The 22,407-nt window shown below is 38.9% G+C and overlaps 1 protein-coding gene across 1 annotated transcript in view; it reads right to left on the reverse strand.

The window, feature by feature from the left end:
- Positions 1-10,018: 10,018 nt before the first annotated feature.
- The window catches only part of rnf217 (ring finger protein 217), a 122,739-nt gene continuing 110,350 nt past the window's right edge, over positions 10,019-22,407 (reverse strand). The window contains exon 6 of the mRNA XM_078542158.1: positions 10,019-10,317. Within this exon, the coding sequence (XP_078398284.1) occupies positions 10,244-10,317 (74 nt within the window). The 3' untranslated portion in view covers positions 10,019-10,243. The remainder of the gene's footprint in view (positions 10,318-22,407) is intronic.

Here is a 22,407-nt window from a genome sequence, read left to right on the forward strand (position 1 = left end):
GGAGTTGTGTCCTTCATCTCCAAGTTTTTCCGCTGGTACCAACAAACAGGCCTCTCCACAAATGAGGTCGGTGTGAAAGGAGGGAATGGAGAATTTTGCACTTTGACCATCCCCGATTGGCAAGCTATTTGGCCAATCATTGCTGTGGATGTGCATTCAGTCTCCAAAGCAGCTAATCGGTGGTAGCAAAGGTTGAGATCATGCAAGGGGAGAACAAAACCTGTGCTGGATTACATACATCATGGTTCGCACTGCAATGCTGATCAACTGCATTGTGCCAGGATTTAAGAAAAAACATTTTTAAATTGAGAAATGCCACCTAGTCAATTTTGTTCTAGCCACAAGTCATTTTTGTTCAAGTCAAAAAAATGTGACTCAAGTCCAAGTCACTAACTCGAGTCAACAACTCTACTATTAGATCACCTCTTCTTTGCAGGTTGATTAGCTCAAGTCCTTCCAATTTTTTCTCATAATTCAGACCCCTGACACAAACAATCAACCTCGTGGCTCTTCTCTGCACTGCCTCCAACTCTTGAATATCTACCTTGTTTCTCTGCGATCAGGGCTGGACAGAACATTCAAGGTGTAGCCTGAACAGAGCACTCTACAGTTCTACTTGTAATCTACTGACTATTATGTACTTCAACATTTCATTTGTGTTATTGATTTCACTGCTGCATTACTTAGCTATGCTGAATCTACTATGACTACTAGGTCCTTTTTAATTCCATCCTTAATTATTGTAACAGGGCCCATTTTTCCTTCCAATGTGCAACATTTTACCTGTGTTTGTACTAAATTTCATCTGTTCTGTCTATTCATTTTCTTTTTTTTGCTCATTCTGTAGATTTTCAGCTACCTCTCTTGACTTTACTGCACCTATTTTTATATCATTAGCAAATCTAACTAATTGTCAACAAGTTTCAAATCCAAGTCATTGATGCAAATTTGGTCTCAACACTGAGCCTTAAGCCTTTACATGGACACACATTAAAAGGATTGAGAAACAAAAATTTGCCTTGGGTCATGATACAAAACAAGCGGTATCACATTATCTGCCCATTATACTGAACCCCATTGAACAGAATATTCAGGAAGTCAGAGCGATGCCACTCATTTAGTGCTACATCCCAGGTAAATTTTGACCCGCATCTTGTCATGAACAGACATATTAGTTATGCATAAAAATGTAAAATAAGAAATATATTCCCTACTCCCAAGCTGAAATATGAACCATTTTTCTTTCAGATGCTGATGAACATACTTTGCGTTTCTAGAACTTCCTGTTTTCATTTCTGATTTTCACACATTGCCCCTTTTCTTCTCCACTCTAATTATACATAGCATGTTTGAGATTATCAGAATTATTGAATAATTAATCCTTTTTGTTACAGCTTTGTTGATGTAGTTATGCACTGTCATTGGGCAGGTATGGACTAGAACTTCCATGGGGGTGTGGGTGGGCCAGAACTTATGTCCATTTCATTTGCCTTAGATCCTTCACTTCTCTTGCTCGCTCAAAGCTGACCAGAATTTCAAGTTGTACATAAGACTTTTGACAAATGGTTGACATTGGCAATCCATTTCAAAACTGATCACATCCATTAAAATAGTAAAATATTAATGTTTTCAATGTGTGATCAATACAGGTTTGACAAATACATTTTGTTTAATAATGAAAGCATATAGCTTCAAATATGAATCATGCTATATTCAATTAAACTATCCTTCAGTCTTAAAAGGAGAAAAGCTATTAGGAGAAAATTGTCAGCATAATCACTGGAAAAATACAGGTAATTGACCTATAACAATTTCATACATAATGGCTTGTGTATATCATTTTTCTTCCATAATGAGATTTATTTGCAAACTCAATGCTTGCATCACTTTCTAATCCATTTTGCAATCTATCTTATTTGTCTTTCCAATATGCAGTTTGAGAACACGTATCTACTGTAGGAAAGCATGTTCAAGATTATGAAAGAAGATTTGGTGTTCCTGTGCATCTCAGGAGTCAGAGATTCTCAGGATTCTGTGACCAAGGAATGCCCTATAGAGAGAGGTAATATATGAATGTTTAGGCAAAAAAGGAATGGGTTTGCATTTGTAGAAAACATACAAAAGTGGCTACAGCATTGCTGCATAATACATTGGTCAGACTTCATCTGGAGTGCCATATGGAATACTGGCCACCTACCAATTTCAAAATTTGCAGATCACACAAAAATTGAAAGTATTGTGAACTGTGAGAAGGATAATGATAGGCTTCAAGGGGATATAGACAGGCTGGTAGAATGGGCAGACAAGTGGCAGATAAAATTTAATACAGAGAAATGTAAAGTGATTCATTTTTGAAGCAAGAGTGAGGAGAGGCAACATGAAATAAAAGGTACAATTCTAAAGAGGATGCAGGAGCAGAGGACCCAGGGATATAGGTATGTAAATCGTTGAAGGTGGCAGTTCAGGTTGAGAAAGTGGTTAAAAAGGCATACAAGATTCTGGGCTTTGAAACACAGGCATAGAGTAAACAAGCAAGGAAGTTATGACAATCCTTTGTAAAACACTGACTTGGCCTCAACTGGAATATTGCATCCAATTCTGAGCACTACACTTTGGGAAGAACATGGAGGCATTCAAGTGGATGCAGAATAGATTAACCAGAATGGCTCCACGAATTGGGGGGCTTCAGTTATGTGGATAGATTAGGGAGAACAACACTGGCTTCTCTAAAGAGAATGTTGAGAGGTTTAATAGAATTGTTCAAAATCATGAGGCATCTAGATAGAGTAGATAGGGAGAAACCATTGGTAGAAGGGTCCAGAACCAGTGGACACAGATATAAGGTGATTAGCAAAAGAAGCAATGGGAATGTGAGGAAAAGATTTTTAAGCAGCGAATTGTTAGGCTCTGGAATGTATTGCCCGAGAGTGTGGTGCAGACAGGTTTAATTGTGTCTTTCAAATTGAATTGGATAAGCACTTGAAGATAAAAAAATTGTAGGGCTATGGTGAAAGGGTGGGGAAGTGGGACTAGCTGTGTTGCTCTTGCAGACAGCCGACAGACACAACAGGGTGAATGGTCTCTTTCTGTGCCGTAACTATTCTATGATCCTATGGTACCAGCAGAAGTATTTAGATATTCTGCAGTGAACAAAGGTGAGCAACTAATGTAATCTGGGTATTAAGAAAAGTTAGGGAAGTTGGACTTGTTCTTTGGAAACGAAGGAATTAAAAGTTAATTTAATTGAGGTTTACAACATTGTGAAGGGGATTGACAAAGCTGATAGAGGTTCACGATCAAATTATTCACAATGGCGAAAGGTTTGATTCAGTGCCACAAATCAAAAATAAAACAAGAAGTTAGAAGTAGGAAGGATTCACCTTTTCAAAATTCTCCTCACCAGTCTCCCAAAATACACCCGCCTAAACTCCAATTTATTTTGAATTATGCCACCTGTACCCCGCCCTACTTTGAGATGCACTCACTGTTACTCGTTGCCCATTCCCCAGTGCATTGACATCACAAATCCTCATTCACAAATCCCTCCACGGCCTCACCCATCCAGATCACTGTAACCTGTTCCAGTCCTATGTCACAATTAACACCCCCTGGAAAAAATGAAAATAAATTGAAATTCTGTAAATTAAGTAAATAAAGCTTTTATTAGAACAGTTAAGAACATTTCTCCCAAATGAATTAAAATAATACATCAGAGTAGTATTATAAAAACATTAGTGAATTTAATTCCAGTGATAGCTCAGCCCAAGTGCCCATTACAGTATGTTCCATTATATCAGGGGTGGGAGTAGGGGATTCTTTCTCATCCTAAATCTGTAGATTGAGTGCAAAAAGACCTCAGCTGGGTTACCAATGGGGCTGCAGGCTTTGTTGCTTTTCCATCTGTTTTATTGCTTTTGCAGCTCTCCCCTCGATGGTGGTTCACCTGTAGGTTCTATCACAGTGTGCTGGGGATTGCCTGGAGAATATCAGCTGCCACTGTGGATTCACAGTTGAGCAGTTGTTCAAAATGTTCTTTCCAGTGTTGAAAGATAGCATTGTCATCCTTAAGAAGAGAAACACCATCTTGTGAACAAAGGGGATTCTGCCCATCCACTTACATTGGCTCTAGTCCCCCAACGGAAACTCCTGAAAGGGACACCATCTATAATGAAAACAAATGTGTTCATCTTTTCATGTTTAGCTGAAAGGTGCTAGAATGTAGAAAATTAACAAACTCAAAAATATCTTCCCTTCAAAGAAGTCGAATATTTTGTTGAGAATTCAGAAATTTGTAACTTGCAAAGACAGAGATTAGCTTTCCTAATTAAAGCTCCAAGAAATCAAAACAAAGGAGAAAATACAAGTACTGACTTAAAATTAAAAACATGACACAATGTAATTCTGTTTTATTTTTCTTTAGAATAGTACATTTGATATATTTAGTCACATTATTTCAGCTATTGTTTTTGCACAAAAAGCTATCAGGAGTAGTAGTTGTTTGTGGTCCAGTCACAAGTCACTTGGACTACCCAAGCTGTTATTTCTAGTTTATGAATGCAGATGTGTCATTAATCAAATACATTTACATAGGATGTATTATCTACTGTAATTTTTACTAATCTGATTCATTAAAGCGGTCTTTATGGAATTGGCTGTAACAGTATCATTGGGCTGGATTTTACAGGATATTCCCCTGTCCCCTCGACCAATAAGTCACTTGGGAGCCAACCCACCAAAAGCCGTCTGCCCCACTATCATTTTACACTGGGAGGGGTGTCAACTGGCTCAGGGTAAGACTTCCACCCTGATCTGGGGACGAAGTCTCACTTTAGAGAGCTGCTGGCCAATCTGATTGGCTGCCAGCTCTATAGTCCCAGCAGCATCATGTTCAAGTGGTGGCCACTGTTGGGGCTACAGCTAGTGTCCGAACAAGAGGTGGTTATGGAGCCAGACTTCAAGATTAAGTCTGGGGTATCAGCAGGGCCTAGCTAGCAGACCCCAGCGAGGGGTACGAGGAGGCTGGGTTTGAGGCTAGGAGGGGAGGATTAAAGGGATGTATGACTTTGACAGGGGTGCCTCTGATGGGCACAGGGGACCATCAAAGGAGGTCCCCCCCCACCCCAACCTTTGCCTGACATTAGCCCGCGCAGTAAAAGCTGCCGGGCTACCCACATTTACTCCCGTCGTGGGTAAAATAGCGGCGTAGGTGGGATGAGGTACTTGGGGCTCAACAGGCACAAGGGCGGGCTGGACATCCGACATCTCCACTGCTCCTTGTCAAATGGGAGATAGGTCAGGGTGGGAGGGAACGCGGCGGGCAGGCCACTCTACATTTGACAAGCACCATCCTCCCATCTTCAAACACACTGGTGGAGGGCTGTAAACTCCAGCCGACTGGATTAACAACTACATCCCTATTTTTAAACTAAACATAAAATTAAAGTTAGAAAGCTTAAATATATCTTCTCAGCGCAATCCACAGTGGAGCTATGTTGTAAAAGTAAAACTGTTGAGTTTTCTTTTGATCCTGACCAGCAGGATCCTACAATTGGCAGAAGATCAATCAATAAACGTTTACTACAAGTGCAAAGTACCTCTCAATTCAAGTTTTCCCCTGCTCTTGCCTGCAGGGGAAGGGGAGGGTGGGAATGGGGAAAAGAGGAATTTAAATTGGCATTAAAAAATGAACACCTTTATGGATTTGTATTCTGAAATATTGCTGAGTAGCTATAACCATAACAAGTAATTTTCTTGGTGAAAAGACAAATTTAACAAGGTCACAGCAAATAAAAAGGCACAAGCTTTGGTGATGAATTATCCATTAATGCTTACAAACAGAAATTGTCTTTTTAAGGGCACTATGCATCATTCATTGTATTGCAGCTATTTGGAAACAGAGAAATGTTACCCATATTAAAATGACTTAAGTAATAAAACCAATATGTCTGTCCAGTTACCAAGTTTCCTCATGTAGTCACCATAATAACCTTTTTAGAAAAATCAAAAATCTTGCTATAAAGACAAAAATGGAGATGGAACAAACAAAAAGTGACCTAAACAGAATGGCACTGATTGAAAAAGGAAGTACTGTGCAAAATGGCATTGTGGGTTGTGGTTTTGCTAAATTAGTTCCTTCATTGATCAAAAAAAATACTTGTAATACCAGTGGGCTGCTCAAGTTATCAATGTCTTTAATTTTTTACTTAATTTTTTTCTCCACAGTCCAAGATATTATCTTCCAATATGCCACATTTGTGCAGGCTAAGAAAAGTCAGAGTTTGAAGAATTAGGATTAGAAGTAACTGCAATTAAAGAATCTCACTGAGAATTTGCTTGGAAGTTCATGATTGGCTGTATAATTTTGGTGGAAAATCTGTTTGAGTAGGATTTCCATTGATTACATGCCCAAGTTACAGTGGTCAATCAGGTGAACTCCTGACATTCCCACATTCGTGTCATGTCTGTTATTTCTAAACCAACCATTTTGGCTGCATATGGCCAAACATAGCAAGTTATTCCAAAAGAGGCAGGTGACAACTCCTAAGTAATTTGCAAGTAGGTAAGATCGTTCTTCAATGGAGACTGGGCTCCCATCCCTATCCAATGTATAACTCATTCTGAATAAAACATTAATTAGGCTTATCCTGTGCAAATTCTTGGTTGATTATATTGGATTCATGAGAGACAGAAATTTCCTTAAGATTGCCATAGAAGAGGTTTTAGATTAAAAGGAACAAATGTGAGGAAGGGCAACAGAGAGCAGTAGATCTTGGAAACAGATCAGCAATGAGGAGTTGCTTCAGAAACTGGTACAGATGAGGTCCTCTCAGATACAAAAGCAAACAGGGACATTATGCTGAGAGGTACAAGAACAAACAAGTGAGGAACAATCTTGAAAACCAGTAAGTGAACGAGTGAAGAAAACGGTTTGCCCTATTGTCCAATGTCTTATTTGGGCAAATTTTCATGCTCAGTATATGGGTGGAATTCTGGCAACATGTTTTAGAGCTCACTCAATTTTCATTCCATTGATTGAATTCAGGCAGGTTCTAAAAAAATGGACAGGCATTCAGCTCATCAAATTATCACCTGGGCAGTGAAGATGAAAATTTACCCCATCAAATTTGTGAAAATCATCCTTAAGAGCAGCTGATGATTGATGATTGTGAGTAAGTAACCCATTATAAAGGGTAACATGCCTTGACAAAAATCATTTAATACCTGTGATTAAGCAATGGACTTTTCAATTCTGTTTTCATTTTGTGTGCAAGGAACAGATAGAATAAAGGAGGATGACAGTGTAGTCTGGTCTATTAATACTAATTTTACTTAACTTCATAGAACAAAATAAATGAAAATATTAAAAGTTTCCTAAAAATATGAATCAATTAAAAATGTTTAAATTTCTGCCAATACAGGTGCTGGCTTTTTGATTGAGGAAATTAATGTTTGAAAATCTAAGGGGGGTCAATTCTGATAAAAATACAATGGAATTTAGAAATCATTCATTTCTAAAGCACTTCAGCACATATTTTTGGTGCATTAAAATGAAAAGGAACTCAGAGATTTTAAAATTGGTTTAAAAGAAGAATTACTGCTGATATTTAATGGTTTTGCAATGATGCAACATCAAGACAATGTACTTGCATCTTTTTCTGGATTATCATAAATTATGATCCAATCTGATTTAGACTGTGCTGAGATTAATAAAATACAGAGAATGGTGATTTTAATCCAATATTCAAAAATGGTTAAGTTATGAAACTAGAAATTAAAGACAATTTAGCCTAATTACATTGGTTGGGAAAGTTTAAAAGTATTCTATGGAGGTATTGTCAAAGATCATAAGTAATAATCAGCATGGATTCAGAAGCACTGGTTTGTTTTTTGAAGGATTAACTAAAATAATAGAAGAGGACTATAAAGATCTTCAAAAAAAAAAGACATTGGTTAAGGTTCTTCTATTGGGACTTTTAAAGAGGTTAAGGTTCATGGTATTACTGGCATATTAGATAGCGGTTTGAAAACTAGTTTGGTAACAGGAAGCAAGTGCTTGTTAAAATTTTTTTTAAAAGTTTTGCTGGCCTCAGATGCAAATGGAACAAGCGATTTGTTTACTTACCCTGTTACTAACATTATGTTAAATACATGATTTGAAGAACAGTGCTTCTTCAATGTTGAATTTACTGATGATAAAGTTATATGGTCAATTAAGAAGTATACAGGAGATAAACTGGGATTTTACAAAGGGTTTTGGTCCAGTTAAACAGATTGGTTTACGGAGATTTTTTAAAAAAAATGCAGATAATACACAAAGGGGCAGGAAAAAGAATATGTTTTCGTGTTGAAGGGATATTTATTAGTAAAGATATTGTAGGATTATAGTTATTCAGTTAAAAAAAATCAGTCAATGTGATGCCTTGCGAATCTTAATTGACACTTTGAGTATAAATGAGTGGGATATAGTCCACAATTAAGGTCAATAATATATGGACTGTGGAAGGAAGTTGGCTTTTGAACCAAATGGCATTTCTCCTGCGTTTTTGCAAATTCTAATGAGCAAGATATGGAAATGCAATTCTTAGGACAGTAATTCTCTCTAATGTAAGGAGGTACTGAATAATCAATATGTTTCTGTGATATTGTAAAATTACTAGCTATGAAGAAACACTTCTAGCAAAACCACAAAACCATCCCATAACTTCTTTGAACTAATATTGCAGAGAGTTACAAAGAAAAACAATTTAAAAGTTAACTATGCTTAGACTGTCAAGTGACCCATTTTATACTACAGCAATAGAATTGAGCCATTTCTTATCTATAGCATGGCTATTAGCAGCAGAAAGGCTCTCCTCTCACAAAAAAATTGCTAATAAGGCACTAAAAGTTACTTTAAGATGGTATTATTTAATGTTATTAGGTGGAATTCAAGCAAGTGAATCGTGATTGCCAGTTCTGATCTCGGGATTTCCTTTACTTCCATTACCCTTGCAACTAATCACAATTGGAAATCAACAGTGAAGCTAAGTGGGAAGGTTCTTGCCAGTCATTTGAATTTGTACTGATTGAGATGTGAATTAAAAAAATTAGCTTTTGCATGATCCAAGGTGGCCATCCACAGGTCCAGGCAGTGTCCAGGGTGTTGCTCGGCCTGACTGTCTGCCTCCCCTCTCAGGTGTCGCTGAAGAGGGGGCACATTATGTCCACCAGTACACTTGGGACCTCTGTGACTGATGGGCATTAGAGGGACTGGAGTGAATTATCAGAACCCAAGACCAAATTTTAATTTTCTTTAATATTTTTTTATAAAATTTTCAGTTTACTGTTAGTGCCCCATTAAAAGGGGCAAATGTTAACTCAAATTTGATGACATCCATCATCCAAATTTGCAACTAACAAAAAGAATTCACTTGTACATGATCTGAATTTGTTAAACATGTTCACACTTCAGCAACCAATTAGTTTTGACCAGATTCCAAATTTCCCACTATTGAAATAAAGCAAGGACAGACTTTGTTGAGGGCAAAGCCTACTGCATTTGTTATTTTGGCTAAAACTCAGACCCCTGCTATTGGCCATGACTCCAGGATTTTAAAGGTTGGGTCTGCTTACTGTTTGCTAAGTGGCAAAGTCAACTTGAGGAATAGTGTAAAACACCCCAGTCTGAGGTGAATTACAATTGCTACCCCTGCAAATGTTAACTGCTAGAAGAGTTGCGAATAAAATATCCAATTAGATGTAATCTTAATGAAGCGGCATGTATAGCACATTCCTTGAGATGAGAATCTTCATTACGAAGAGAACAGGAATATCACATAGTGCAGAGAAAATATCTCTTCAAAAATTGAGGTTTTAAGACAGTGTTAGGACAATGTAAGAAGTGCAAACATTGCCAGAAGTCCACATCATCCATGATTATAGCTTAGTACTGCTAACATGTGCAAAATGGAAAAACAGCCCTATCTCCAGCACTGTTATCTTTTATCCCAGTTCCGTCCAGATCAGTTTCTTCTTTCTTGAGTTCTACATCACAGTGCTTGAAGCCAGCTCTTTGGAAGTTATTCCGGGAATGGTGTACTACTTAGTGATATGGCCAAGAAATAATTCATGACATCATTCCCAGTTTCTCGTTTGTTCAGTATCTGGATGTTAATTACATGCTATTGCTTCTCACTGCAGAGTTCGATGAGGATCCTGACACATCCATCGTTCCCAATGTAAACAAGGTTCATTTCTTTTTCTTTTATGTAAACATACCAGTTTGTGACCTTTTCCTCTGCTTCTTACAGATGTAATAGATAGGAAAGATAAACAAGCCTATCAAAAGAAAAGAAAAAATACTGCATTAGAGAAAAATAAATATTTATTAACAAAGTTCTGTAATTTATGCTTAAAACTAATAGCTCCGATTGTTAATACAATTCCATGATAAGAAAGTTCTTTAAGTAATGAACTGCAACTATTTAAATTTACACCATTATTATTTAATTAATAACCAGAAAATTAAGGAGAAGCAACAAAATAAAATGCAGCATTAGTTGGAAAAATACACATATGAAAACTAGCATTTTGCACTTGGTAATTATAGTGGATTACAGTATTATTTTTACTAGGTCTTGTGAATGGAATACTCAAAATTTTCTTGTGATTATAGTTATACTTCGAGGGGATGAGGTACATAATTTAACAAAATAGCACAATGTGATTAAATCAACGTAATACAAATATAGGAAGTGAATCCTGTTATTGCTCTACTCCATCTAAGAGTATACTTTCCCTGTAAAACTAGCTGCAGTGCAGATCACTCTGTGTGTTCTACGTTGCCAGTTAATGTATAGAGGCTACCATCTGACAGGACAAAATACAAAGGTGTTTTATAAAACATTTACTTTGGATTTCCTGCATTTATTAGCTTACAATTTGGAGTCTGGAAAAACAAAATAAAATGGTCCTTGCATTCATTCCCTTAAAGTCATCAAATTCAGTATAACCCAGAACAAATTTGCAGGTTGTTTCTTCATAAATTCCAAAAGAAAACTTTGAAATGCATTTCGAGCTTGGTGGGATTAATCACAAGATCATTATGGATGAGCAAGGCTGTTTAGCCCATCTTAATTGTTCCTCTAGTGAAATCCTGTTATAGCAATGCAGCTTCTAATTATCTCAAAAGATTCCAGGGCTTTTGCTTTCATGTTTATTCCACATGTTGATCACTTTGTCATGAACGAGAGTTTCTTGATATCTGTCTAAAAATATCCTCCTCCTTCAGAACCTGCACCACTTGTTCTGTTCTGACAGTTGAAAATAACATTCCTCGTTAACTTTGTCAATACCTGTAATAATCTTATATACCTCTATAAGATCATCTTTTAGTTACCTTCTATCCAGACTAAAAAGTCCAAGTTTCTCCGGTCTCTTCTCATACGGGAGAGTTTTACAGTCCCCACTGCCAGGTTTGCATGGGTGGTCTCCCAGCCCCCCCCCCCACTAAATTGCACCCGTGCGCCGAGCCGAAGATCATACGGGCGCCTCAAAATCGGCGTCAATTGCCGAGTTAAGGGCCTTAACAAGGCCTTTAATTAATGGCGGGCACGCGTCGGGTTTCATCACACGCCCGTCCAGCTAAATATTGCGATGGCGCATGCTGACGTCGGGACGCTCGCCTGACGTCAGCGTGCGACATTTTAAGCGCTGATGTGTGGGGCCCGCCACCCACACGTCATACATAAAATTCTGCCCTTAATGTTTTTCCCCCCGCCCTCCCCGAGAATGTAATTTTCCAGTATAAAATGGGCCCACACAATCTTCTCATAAGCAGGAGGTCAGGTTAGAGTCAGGTCACGACCCTGCATGCACATCCTCTGACATCAGAGCTGCCCTTGACAGCCCTAGGGGAAATTTTTTTTCTCCCCCCCCCCCCCTATTCTCATCAGATATGGCAGGTTTTGGAAGGCTTCTGAAAACCTATTTGTGAGCTTGGTAACCTTTGGGGAAGTCTGCTGACGAGTTTGGATAAATTGTTATCCCAACAACATCTGTCAAAGAGGTGAGTGTAAAATGTTTTGACAACTTTGAATGTCTTTATTAGATGTTGTATTATAAGTTAGACATGTATTTACTGTAGTGATTGATCATAGGGCTCAGGCTTGCAAAGGTAAGTTGACCATTACATTGATCAGCATTGTGTAAGTGTTGAGACATTGAGTATATTTTTTCCATTGGGAAAGTATTATATATTCAAAACTGTAGAAAACAGTGCTTGGGAACTTTAGTGTCATGATCTGAAGTGGTTTAAATATTTACAGTGCTTTAAATTTGAAAAGGTCTGCAGCTTTCACACAGGAAAAAAAAAGCAATCTGCTCCTGGACTGCTTTGATTGCCAGGATATCTGGTGTAGCTTAGAAAAAAATCTGAGCTATCTGTTTTTCCAGTTGCAATATGTTACATTTTCTGGAGCAGCAGCTTAGTCTATTATGAATGTTTGGTTGAGTTTCAAAAGCTTATGAACAATTTATCTCAGCAGGGAGTTGAGTACATAGTTTGATTGACAGTTTTAAGAATTATTAAAGGAGCATCGGTCTTTGATGTGGTTACTGAATAGACATTTTTGTTTGTTGTTACAACGGAAAGACCACTTGAGGGGATTTAAGGTTTTTTTTAATAGGTCTGGAGCTTTTCTTTCCCAGAATGAATGGTTATCTTTTTAAGTGACAGCTCTATTAAATTGTTAGAGGTTTACTTTTTCTCATGCCCATTTCAAAGACTTCCCATTACTATTACCTGGCTCCTGAAGATTGTACATGCTGTACACTGGATGTGTGGCTATGGAGAATACATGGGGTCATGGAGGAGCATGGGTGATATGAGGGGGCATGGGTGCATTGGAAATGTAAGGGACATGGAGGGAGAATTAGGGGTATGGGGGGGTGAGTGAGGATTAGGGAGCAGAAGAACGATGTGGAAAGCTGGGCCAATGTCCGAGCAAACAGAGGCGGGCCTTCTAACCAGCCTATCTTGGTACCTGCACTCCTCCAACAATGCTTCAGGAGTTGGGAAATCCCTACCCGTCTCTCCTCCTGGAGACGAACATATGGCGGGTATAGGCAGAAGTGATGGGTTCAGCTTTCTGAAATCAGGAAATGGTCCGACTTACATTTCCCAAGTCCAACATGAAAATGAAGCGCAAAGCGTACAAAGCTTGTTCTGACTAAGGCACTATAAAGTTCAATTATCTTCTCTAACTTATATTCCACTGTTTGGATATTAGCTTACTTAATTACTAGTTTGTATTGTTGTGACATTTTAATGTTGAGTCTGAGAATCTTTTAACACCATTCATGACCTACACGTGTTGTCCATTTTTTATTCCTATGAATAACACTTTACATTTGTCTGCATTACATTTCATCTGATAAGGTCCTGCCTTGTCACCCTCAACAATTAAAAAAAAAATATTTGAGATATAAAAATGTAACATTTGACATGTGGCCAAAGTAAACAGGACACACTAAGCACTTAAGTGGCATTATTTGTAAAATTGGAATGGTTAAATTTGGGCATTTCTTAAGGTTTCCCACAATTCTTGCACTGCAGAGACAATGGAGAAGTGTTTTGCCCTCCAGTTCCTGTTGCTCCATTAGTTACTACAACAAAATAAAAATCCCTACAATGGTTCAGTCGAAACTGGTAAAGTATACTTCTTAAACTTACAGTTTAATGACAACTCTGCTCATGTGTTAGTGTACCTACTTCATTGAGACTAGGCACATATTGCATTACATGGACATTATAATTATTTCCCCCATCTACGTTCTATTGAGAATTTAAATCACTTCCCACAAGACTTCTAATAAGTAACCATCAACATAAGTCTAATTAGAATAATTTTGAGGGACATCAGATGAGAAGCATGGGACATAGAAGAGAAGAAAAAATATTGTTAATCTCAAACACTATAATAATTTACAAAAATATTTGATTTTATATACATTAGGTATATGTATATATGCACACATTAGCCATCCAAATGTCCTTCATCTCCACTGTATTCTTATTGTGTTGAAATTGCCTCATTTCATCATTTCCAAATTTAACTAAAACTTTGTCATCCACTCAAACTGCGGAAACCCACCTCGTTCAGTTTCCTTTCTTCCTAGAATCTATAGGCACTTAAAAGAAATGGTTTTAACCATTCATTATTTCCTGGTTCAGCCTGATTTCTCTCATATTCTTTTGAAGGTTGGTGTTGCTCTTTACTATTTTATGATTCTTGACCCTTCACATAAATTTCACAGTAAAAAGCCCATCAATAAGCCTTAGAACCTGCAGACATACAATATTGTTAGTATTCATCACATCCAGTCACCAAGGCTTTGAAGAGCTTACTCACAAAATGGGCTGCATTTTTTGAAGCCCTGGAAGCTCTATATCACCAATAGGTCACCTGTTGTACTTGAGGCTCTGCCAATGGTGTGGGGCCTTGGGAAGTTCTGGCCACTATGTAGCATACAAGGAAATCTTGGATGTGATCTGAGAAATAATGGCAAATGTAAAGAATGGACAAAGAACTCTGGGTGCTGACAGCCATACTCGCCATTCTGAAAATATCTTGTGACTATAAATAATGGACAGCGTCATGTAACGCAATAAATGAAAGTTTCCAAGCAATGGAGCTGAAAAATAAACCGCCACACCCACCCAGTTATTACCTTTTTACAAGGTCCTGGAAAGCTCAAAAGCATTCAACTCTACATTACTGCACTGAGCTGGTCCTGAATACATTCATGCTGCTCCCATAATGTGGATACTTAATGCAGGATAAAGTTCGAATGCAGACCCAAGATGGTAATTTTCTATTTCAGGGCATACACTGCTTAAATAAAGATTGTTTTGTGTCTCAATTTTAACACCTTCTTTCTCATGACTGATGACCCATGCTGAAGTACAATTCCATGGGCAATAGCCTATTGGTATGACAAGTGCGTTCATTCTTCACATCTAGGCTCAGCCAGAAGAAACTGACAGACTATTCCATTGTTCGGGGCGGGGGTGCGGAAAAGGTCATTACTATCCTGTCCTCACTTCTGCACCTTTCCGCAGCGCACTTATATAATAATCTGGAATGGGAATCTTTGTCCATTCCCAAGCAAAGCCATGCATAATGAACTTAAGTGCACCAACTGGACACCATTTCAACTGAAACTTTTGTTTCTTAAATGACAGATAGGTAACTAATCTGTGCTGAAGGTATTCTGCTAGTCTTGCCTTCTCTTTTGATTACTCAACGTGAGTTTTCTATTGGCAATATTGTAATGTCTGTGATCATAATTAATATGGCTTAAGTTGCCACTGCTAAAATAATGCTGATTGGAAAATATAGTCTACAGCATTCAGTGTTTCGATCACATTTTGTGAAAAATATTCATTTACTGAAGAATTGTATTAATAAATTTAAGAAACAAATTTTCCCTATTAATTCCTGTTTTTTAAAATAAGTCGATTAAAGGAACAAGTTAGATCATCAGTTAGGCTTAGAAAACAAGTTGCATTTTTAGCACAGCCTTGGCTTGTCTTGACCCTGAGAATTTCTGGCTCATCCACTTCTAATGGGCAGTGCAGCCTGCTCACAATTGATTTAGAGGAGATGATCAGAGCTCTATAACATCACTGAGTGTTTCAGATAAGATACCTTTTTGCTTTAAATGCACTTTTATACTTGGCAACATTAAGTAGCTCAACATTTTTTTTATCTGTTAAAATAGAATTAATTTTAGTTAGGGCATCATTGTACTAAAAACTAATAAAAATTACTTAGTGAATGCTGATATTCATGGTTCAATGTTAGAATATTATCAATACCAATAAAGCAGTGACCAGTTATCAAAAGAACCCTCATCATCTCAATTCAATTATTACCCTATTGCTGCTTTTTAAAATTGTGTAGCATTTTATACTTTTCTTTTCTGAACCTTGGTAGTTTAAAGTTAGGAAACATAGGATTTGACATATAGCTCATCATTGACACAAGGATACAATAAAACGCTGCTTTGTTTAACTATCTGACTGCATTACAACTTTCACAGACATTTTTAACCTGTCTTGTTCTTGTAATTTTCAATGTATTTAATTTGTATCAGTTCAAATAAACGCCCATATTCAAGAAAATTCCAACCCACAGTTTATCATCATCATTATTATTTTTAAACTCTTAACTACAACTGGCTTTAACCCTCTCACTGAGGGGGGGAAAAAAGTCAACCAGTTTCCACTATTCATTACCGTCCAGTGATGTTTGATGGTAGGTGGATGTGATGAACACAAAGCCAATATTAGGGGCAGAATTTTCTGCCTGTCGGGTGGGCGGGCTCGACCCAATCTCCGGCCGGCGGGGAGCCTTTTTACGTGAGCGGGCCAATTAAGGCCCGCCCAGCGTGACGTCCAGCAGGAAGCGCTATGCGCTTTCTGTGCAGGCTGGGGGGGGGGGGGATTCCCTAAGAGCGAGAGTGCGCTCTTTCGCGCATGCGCACGCAAGAGTGCACATCTCCCTGAGGCTGCACTTAGCCTCAGGGAGATCGCTTCCACTTTGAAAAATATTAAACATAGAAAAAAAATTCCCTAACATCCCCCTCATGTGACAAGATGGGACATGTTCATACTTTACAGAATAACTTTATTAAAATTGTTAAAACTCTGCATGAAATGGCCATTGACAGGTTGGCGGGCTCGCAGCTGATTTTGCTGCGCCCCCGCCTGTCTGAAAATTTAAGTGGGGCGGGATGACGTCGGGGGTTCTGTCCGATGTCATCCCGCGTTAATTTACGCGTTGGCGAGTGGGACCCGCCCCCTGCTAGCCGATGGCAAAATTCTGCCCTAGGTTTTACTGTGATTTCCTTCCACCTCCCCACACCCCATCTAACCCTCTCCTCCTATCCCCCCCCCTCCTCCACCACCCCTCTCCCCAACGCTGTCATGTCAAAATTAACACTTGGGCAAGATACTGGTTTCTGTTGAGGTCTACCACAGCAAGTAGTCAGAAGGGGGAGGAGGGGTGAGGGTGGGGGCAGGAATGTAAAAAGTATCCACTGCAAATAAAGAGGATGATTTTCTCAGCCCTTACTCTTATGAACACCTAACATGCAGTCCTAAACTGCCCATCCATGAGGTTCTATGGGCCACCTGCAGAATAGCAATTGTACGTCACCACAATTTGTACCCTGTGGCCTGGCAGATCCCCAAATCTTCTATCACTGTTGAGCCAGCAGACCAATCCTGGTTTAATGGAAAGTATATAAAGACATGCCTTAGAATAAGGCATTAATCTAGTGAAGTGAGGCTACATGCATGCTAAATACCAAAAGTAGTAGGTTATTGATAGGGTTAAGCTCTCCCACAATTAACAGATCAGAGCAAAAGTTCTGCTCATATCACATGCAATTGAGAATGGTGGTGGACAATTTATCAACCGACTGGTGGAGGAGGATCCATAAACATTTCCGCCATCGTGAGTGCAAGCCTGAGTGCAAAAAACAAAGCTGAAATGCTTGCAAATGTAATGCTTGAGCACCGCACCATTATAGATGCTGACCTTCAGCCACTCTGATTCACTCAATCCAAATGACATTAAAAAGCAGCTGAGTGTACCGGTTATGGGCCCTGACAATATCTTTGCTGTACTTAATATATGCGCACAAGAACTAGCTGCCTCTTTCCTCCTGCCAAGCTATTCAAACACAGCTATGACACAACCCATTTGACTACCAAACAATTGAAAAATTGCCAACATACGTCATATCCGCAAAAGGCAGGAAAAAATTCCTACCAAATTATCTTCCTATCAGCATCCTCTCAATCATCCATAAAATAATGGAAGAGTCATCAATAGTGACATCAAGAGACAGCTATTTATTAGTAACCTGCTTAGTTTAGACTCAGACGTTCACAGCACAGAAGGAGGCCATGCAGCCCATCGTGTCTGCGCTGGTCAACGAAGACCTCACAACACTAATCCCATTTTCCAGCACTTGGCCCATAGCCCTGGAGGCTAAGGCAATGCAAGTGAATATTTAACACTTCTTAAATGATATGTGAGTTTCTGACTCAACCGCCCTTTCAGGCAGTGGAGTTCCAGACTCCCACCACCCTCTGGGTGAAAAAATTTCTCCTCAACTCCCCTCTTAGCCTTCTACCTCTTACCATAAATCTATGCCCCCTGGTTGTTGGCCCCTCTACTAATGGAAAAAGTGTCTTCCTATCCACCATTTCTATGCTCCTCAATCTTATACACCTCTATCAAGTACCCTCTCAACCTTTGCTGCTCCAAGGAAAACAACTCCAGCCTATCCAATCTTTCCTCATAGCTCAGACCCTCCAGCCCAGGCAGCATCCTGGTAAATCTCCTCTGCACCCTCTCCAGTGCAATCACATCCCTCCTATAATGTGGGGACCAGGACTGCACGCAGTGCTCCAGTTGTGGCCTTACCAGAGTTTTATACAGTTCCAGTATAACCTCCCTTCTCTTGTATTCTATGCCTTAGCTAATAAAGGCAAGTATCTCATATGCCTTCTTAACCATTTTATTTACCCACCTTGCTACCCTCAGGGATCTGTGGATATGCACACCAAGGTCCCACTGATCTTCAATACTTTCCAGGGTCCTACCATTCATAGTGTAATCCCCTGCCTTGTTAGCCCTCTCCAAGTGCATTACCTCACACTTTTCCAGGTTGAATTCCATTTGCCATTGCTCTGCTCACCTGACCAGTTCATTGATATCCTCCTGCAGTTTACGGCTATCCTCCTCACTATTTACCATCCTACCAAATTTAGTTTCCATCAGAGTCACTCAGCTCCACACCTTGTCACAACATTGATTTTGGCATAAACAAAAAAGCTGAATGTTGGGGAGAGGCAAGTAACTGCCCTTGACATCAAGACAAGTGTTTCACCAAACAGGCACCAAGGAGTCACCTTGGTGACACCTCACTAAACTAAAATCAATGGTTGATGGGGGGAGGCGGAGGCTGGGGTGGCGGGGGCATTGAGGTGAAAGGAAAAGCCCTACAGGGATGAAGTAATACTGGACAGACAGGAAGATGATCATAATTGTTGGAATTCATCATTGCAGCCCCAGAGGATCCTCAGAGCATCATTTTCAGCTGAACCATCTTCAAACAAACACCAGAACCAGACGTAATAGAAGCATGAAGGAAATGACTGTGAATGTGAGTGGTGCAGTAATTATTTTCAGTAGTTCACTTAGAACGGGAAGCTCACTGAGAATGGAGAGGGAGGTGCTAGATGGCTGGAGGAAGGTACATGTGCTATTATTTACAAAAGGATTAAAATCACAACCTGGAAACTATAGTCCTGTTGCATTAGGGATGCCATTATTGATCATTCAGAGCCGCTTGGGCTTGATAGGGTAGGTGCAACATGGCTTCAGAAAACAGAGGTCATATTTTCAAAACTTTATGCCTTTGTTTTTTGAAGTAGTCACTGAATGCTAAATGGGGGAAATCAGGGAAATCTGCCTGGGTTCCCAAAAATCTTTTGATAAAATGCCACATGGTGTACTTTAAAATCAATTTACAGTTGTCATGGTGGAACAGCGAGATGGCTAGCCAAACAAAGATTGGATTTAAATGAGGTTGGAATCCCGTCACTCAATGGGTTGTCCCAGTGTTTGGTATTATCTGTTATGCTTATTAAGATATGGAGCAGGGCATAGAAAGTGTAGTTATTAAATTTGAAGATGAAACTAAATTGCCTGGAAGAATAAGCACCTTTGAAGAAGGAAACAGCTTATAACTGAATTTGGATAACTTGGTGAAGTGGACCCAAAGATGACAAATTCTAGGTAATGTGCACTTGTGCGCATAGGTGAGTAGGATTTGGATACAGTATGAGCGAGTGCAAGTTAAATGTAGCTGGAAGGGATGGAGACTTGTGACTGATCACTGACTATTGCCTAAAGGTTCATGGACAGTGTCGGAACTTAACAGAATCCTGGACTGTACAATTCAAATTTGGGGGCTGATTAAGAGGATTATACAAGGCTTTGGCAAAGCCTCATATCGAGTACTATAGACCATTTTGATCTTTGCATCTTCAGAAGGAAGTTGTGGCTTCAGAGAGGGCACAGGAAAGAGTAGAAAGGATGATGCCTGACAACTGTGCTGCCATCTGGTTTAATTACTTTCTGTAATTATATCTTCATACATAATTTAAAAAAATTCATTCACAGGATGTGGCTTCCGCTGGCTGGGCCAGCATTTATTGCCCATCCCTAGTTGCCCTTGAGAAGGTGGTGGTGAGCTGCCTTCTTGAACTGCTGCAGTCCACGTGGTGTGGGTACACCCACAGTGCCTTTAGGAAGGGAGTTCCAGGATTCTGACCCAGTGACAGTGAAGGAACAGCGATATATTTCCAAGTCAGGATGGTGAGTGACTTGGAGGGGAATTTCCAGGTGATGGTGTTCCCATCTATTTGCTGCTCTTGTCCTTCTAGATGGTAGTGGTCATGGATTTGCTCAGTGTTAAAAGGATTACTGCCTTTATGGAAGTGCTTGCTGATTTTCTTTTATTTAGAGGGAAAATAGCCAAAACAATTGCACCCCATTACACCAACAGGAAATATCCATTTCAACATAATCTAAATTTTTATGTTGTGCATTTGGATACAAAATTAAAAAGGGGTTTGCTGAACATATGCATGAAGGCAGTACCATTTTAATAATATATAGAAAATGATCTCCGGAAATGTTGTTTGTATAATCACCTTTAGAAAATAATATGAAAACAATTAGTATATAATAAGGAAACGAGTTTTCTCACTGAGTATACAGGACTGGAGAAACCACAATGTATCACAGTAGGTGGCACAATTGCAAAATTGCACCATCAGAATAGTTACTGTTGACCAATGCACTCCTGTCACAACCTCAAAACTGCAGAACCCTTTGCCTGTCTTCCTTCCTTGTATAATCTTCAAACTTTTAAACCCATGCTTAATTATTACTTAATGATTTGTCTGGACTTTCCTATCTTGGTGGTGTCCTTTACTATAGAACCTAACCTTTAATCATGGCTTCTCATTAGAGAAAAAAAAATCTGTCCATCCTGAATTTGTAATGGCTTTGCTGCCAACCTGAAGATCATATCTTCAGCTGCTCTCCTGATGCTCAGTACTAAAAACAATATATTTTAGTCATTTTTTTCATGTTCCCTATAAGAGTATTTGTTTCTATCCCTGTTGAAAGGAACAATATACAAATTAGAGAGACTATCCTGTATCTGGAGCACAATTGGCCCCCTGTCAACATATTAGAAAAACTAAAGAAAAATATGCATCTTTATAGAGCTTTCTTCAACCTCAGGGCATCCCTAAGGTGTTTTACAGCCTATTAAGTACTTTTGAAATGTTGTCACTTATGTAATGTAGGAAACGATAAAAACACAGCAATTTCCAAATGCAATGAAATAAATGATCAAATCATTGTTTTTAGGTGTCAGTTAAGGAATAAATATTGGCTAGGACACTGCAAGAACTCCCCTGTTCTTCTTCAAATACTACCATGGAATCATTTACATATACATGAGAGTGCAAACAAGGTTTCAGTTTAATGCCTTATCCAAAAAGACAGCATCAATACTGCTTTGAAGTGTAAGGCTTAATTATGTGCTCAAGTCTCTGTACTGGGACTTGAGCCCATGTCCATCTGACTCAACATTTTTTTTATTCATTCATGGGATGTGAGCAGCAATGGCAAAGCCAGCGTTTGTTGCCCATCCATAATTGCCCTCGAGAAGATGGTGGTGGGATGAGAGTTAAGCACTGAGCCAAAATGAGGAAATCTTTTGCAGACCACTTATTTGACTAGGTACAACAATCTCTACATAGTCTTACATAACTTACTCTAGTAATAATAAAGATTATTTAAATAACAGATGTATAGAGAATGGTACAGTACTAAGATCATCAGAACGAGAAGGGATTGCAAAGTTCGCCAAAAAAATTGGAATCATAATTGAATGGCTGGTATATGAATGCACAAAGCATTCAAAACAAAACTGTAGAGTTAGAAATATTAAAAGGTAATGAGTGATATGATACAGTAGATTAATGGAGATGTGGCTTAAGGAGTAATAAAAAGGTGGCAATATTAATCAAGGGTTCTATCATGATGTTCGAAAAGAGGAATATTCTTTGGTTGTATTAAGGCAGAACCATATGGACAGATATTAGGAAGGGGAATGGCACAATTGCTGATGTGTATTCTGGGCTACCAAACAGTAAAGATGAAATAGAGGGGGAAGATCAGCAGACAGTTCAGAGACATGATAAGGGATGGACATCTAAAATGCCATAACTTGTCTTTTCTCTTTACAGATGTTGACTGACCTAAGTTT

This window comes from Cetorhinus maximus, chromosome 5 (assembly GCF_964194155.1).
Source record: "Cetorhinus maximus chromosome 5, sCetMax3.hap1.1, whole genome shotgun sequence".
Classification (NCBI taxonomy): domain Eukaryota; kingdom Metazoa; phylum Chordata; class Chondrichthyes; order Lamniformes; family Cetorhinidae; genus Cetorhinus; species Cetorhinus maximus.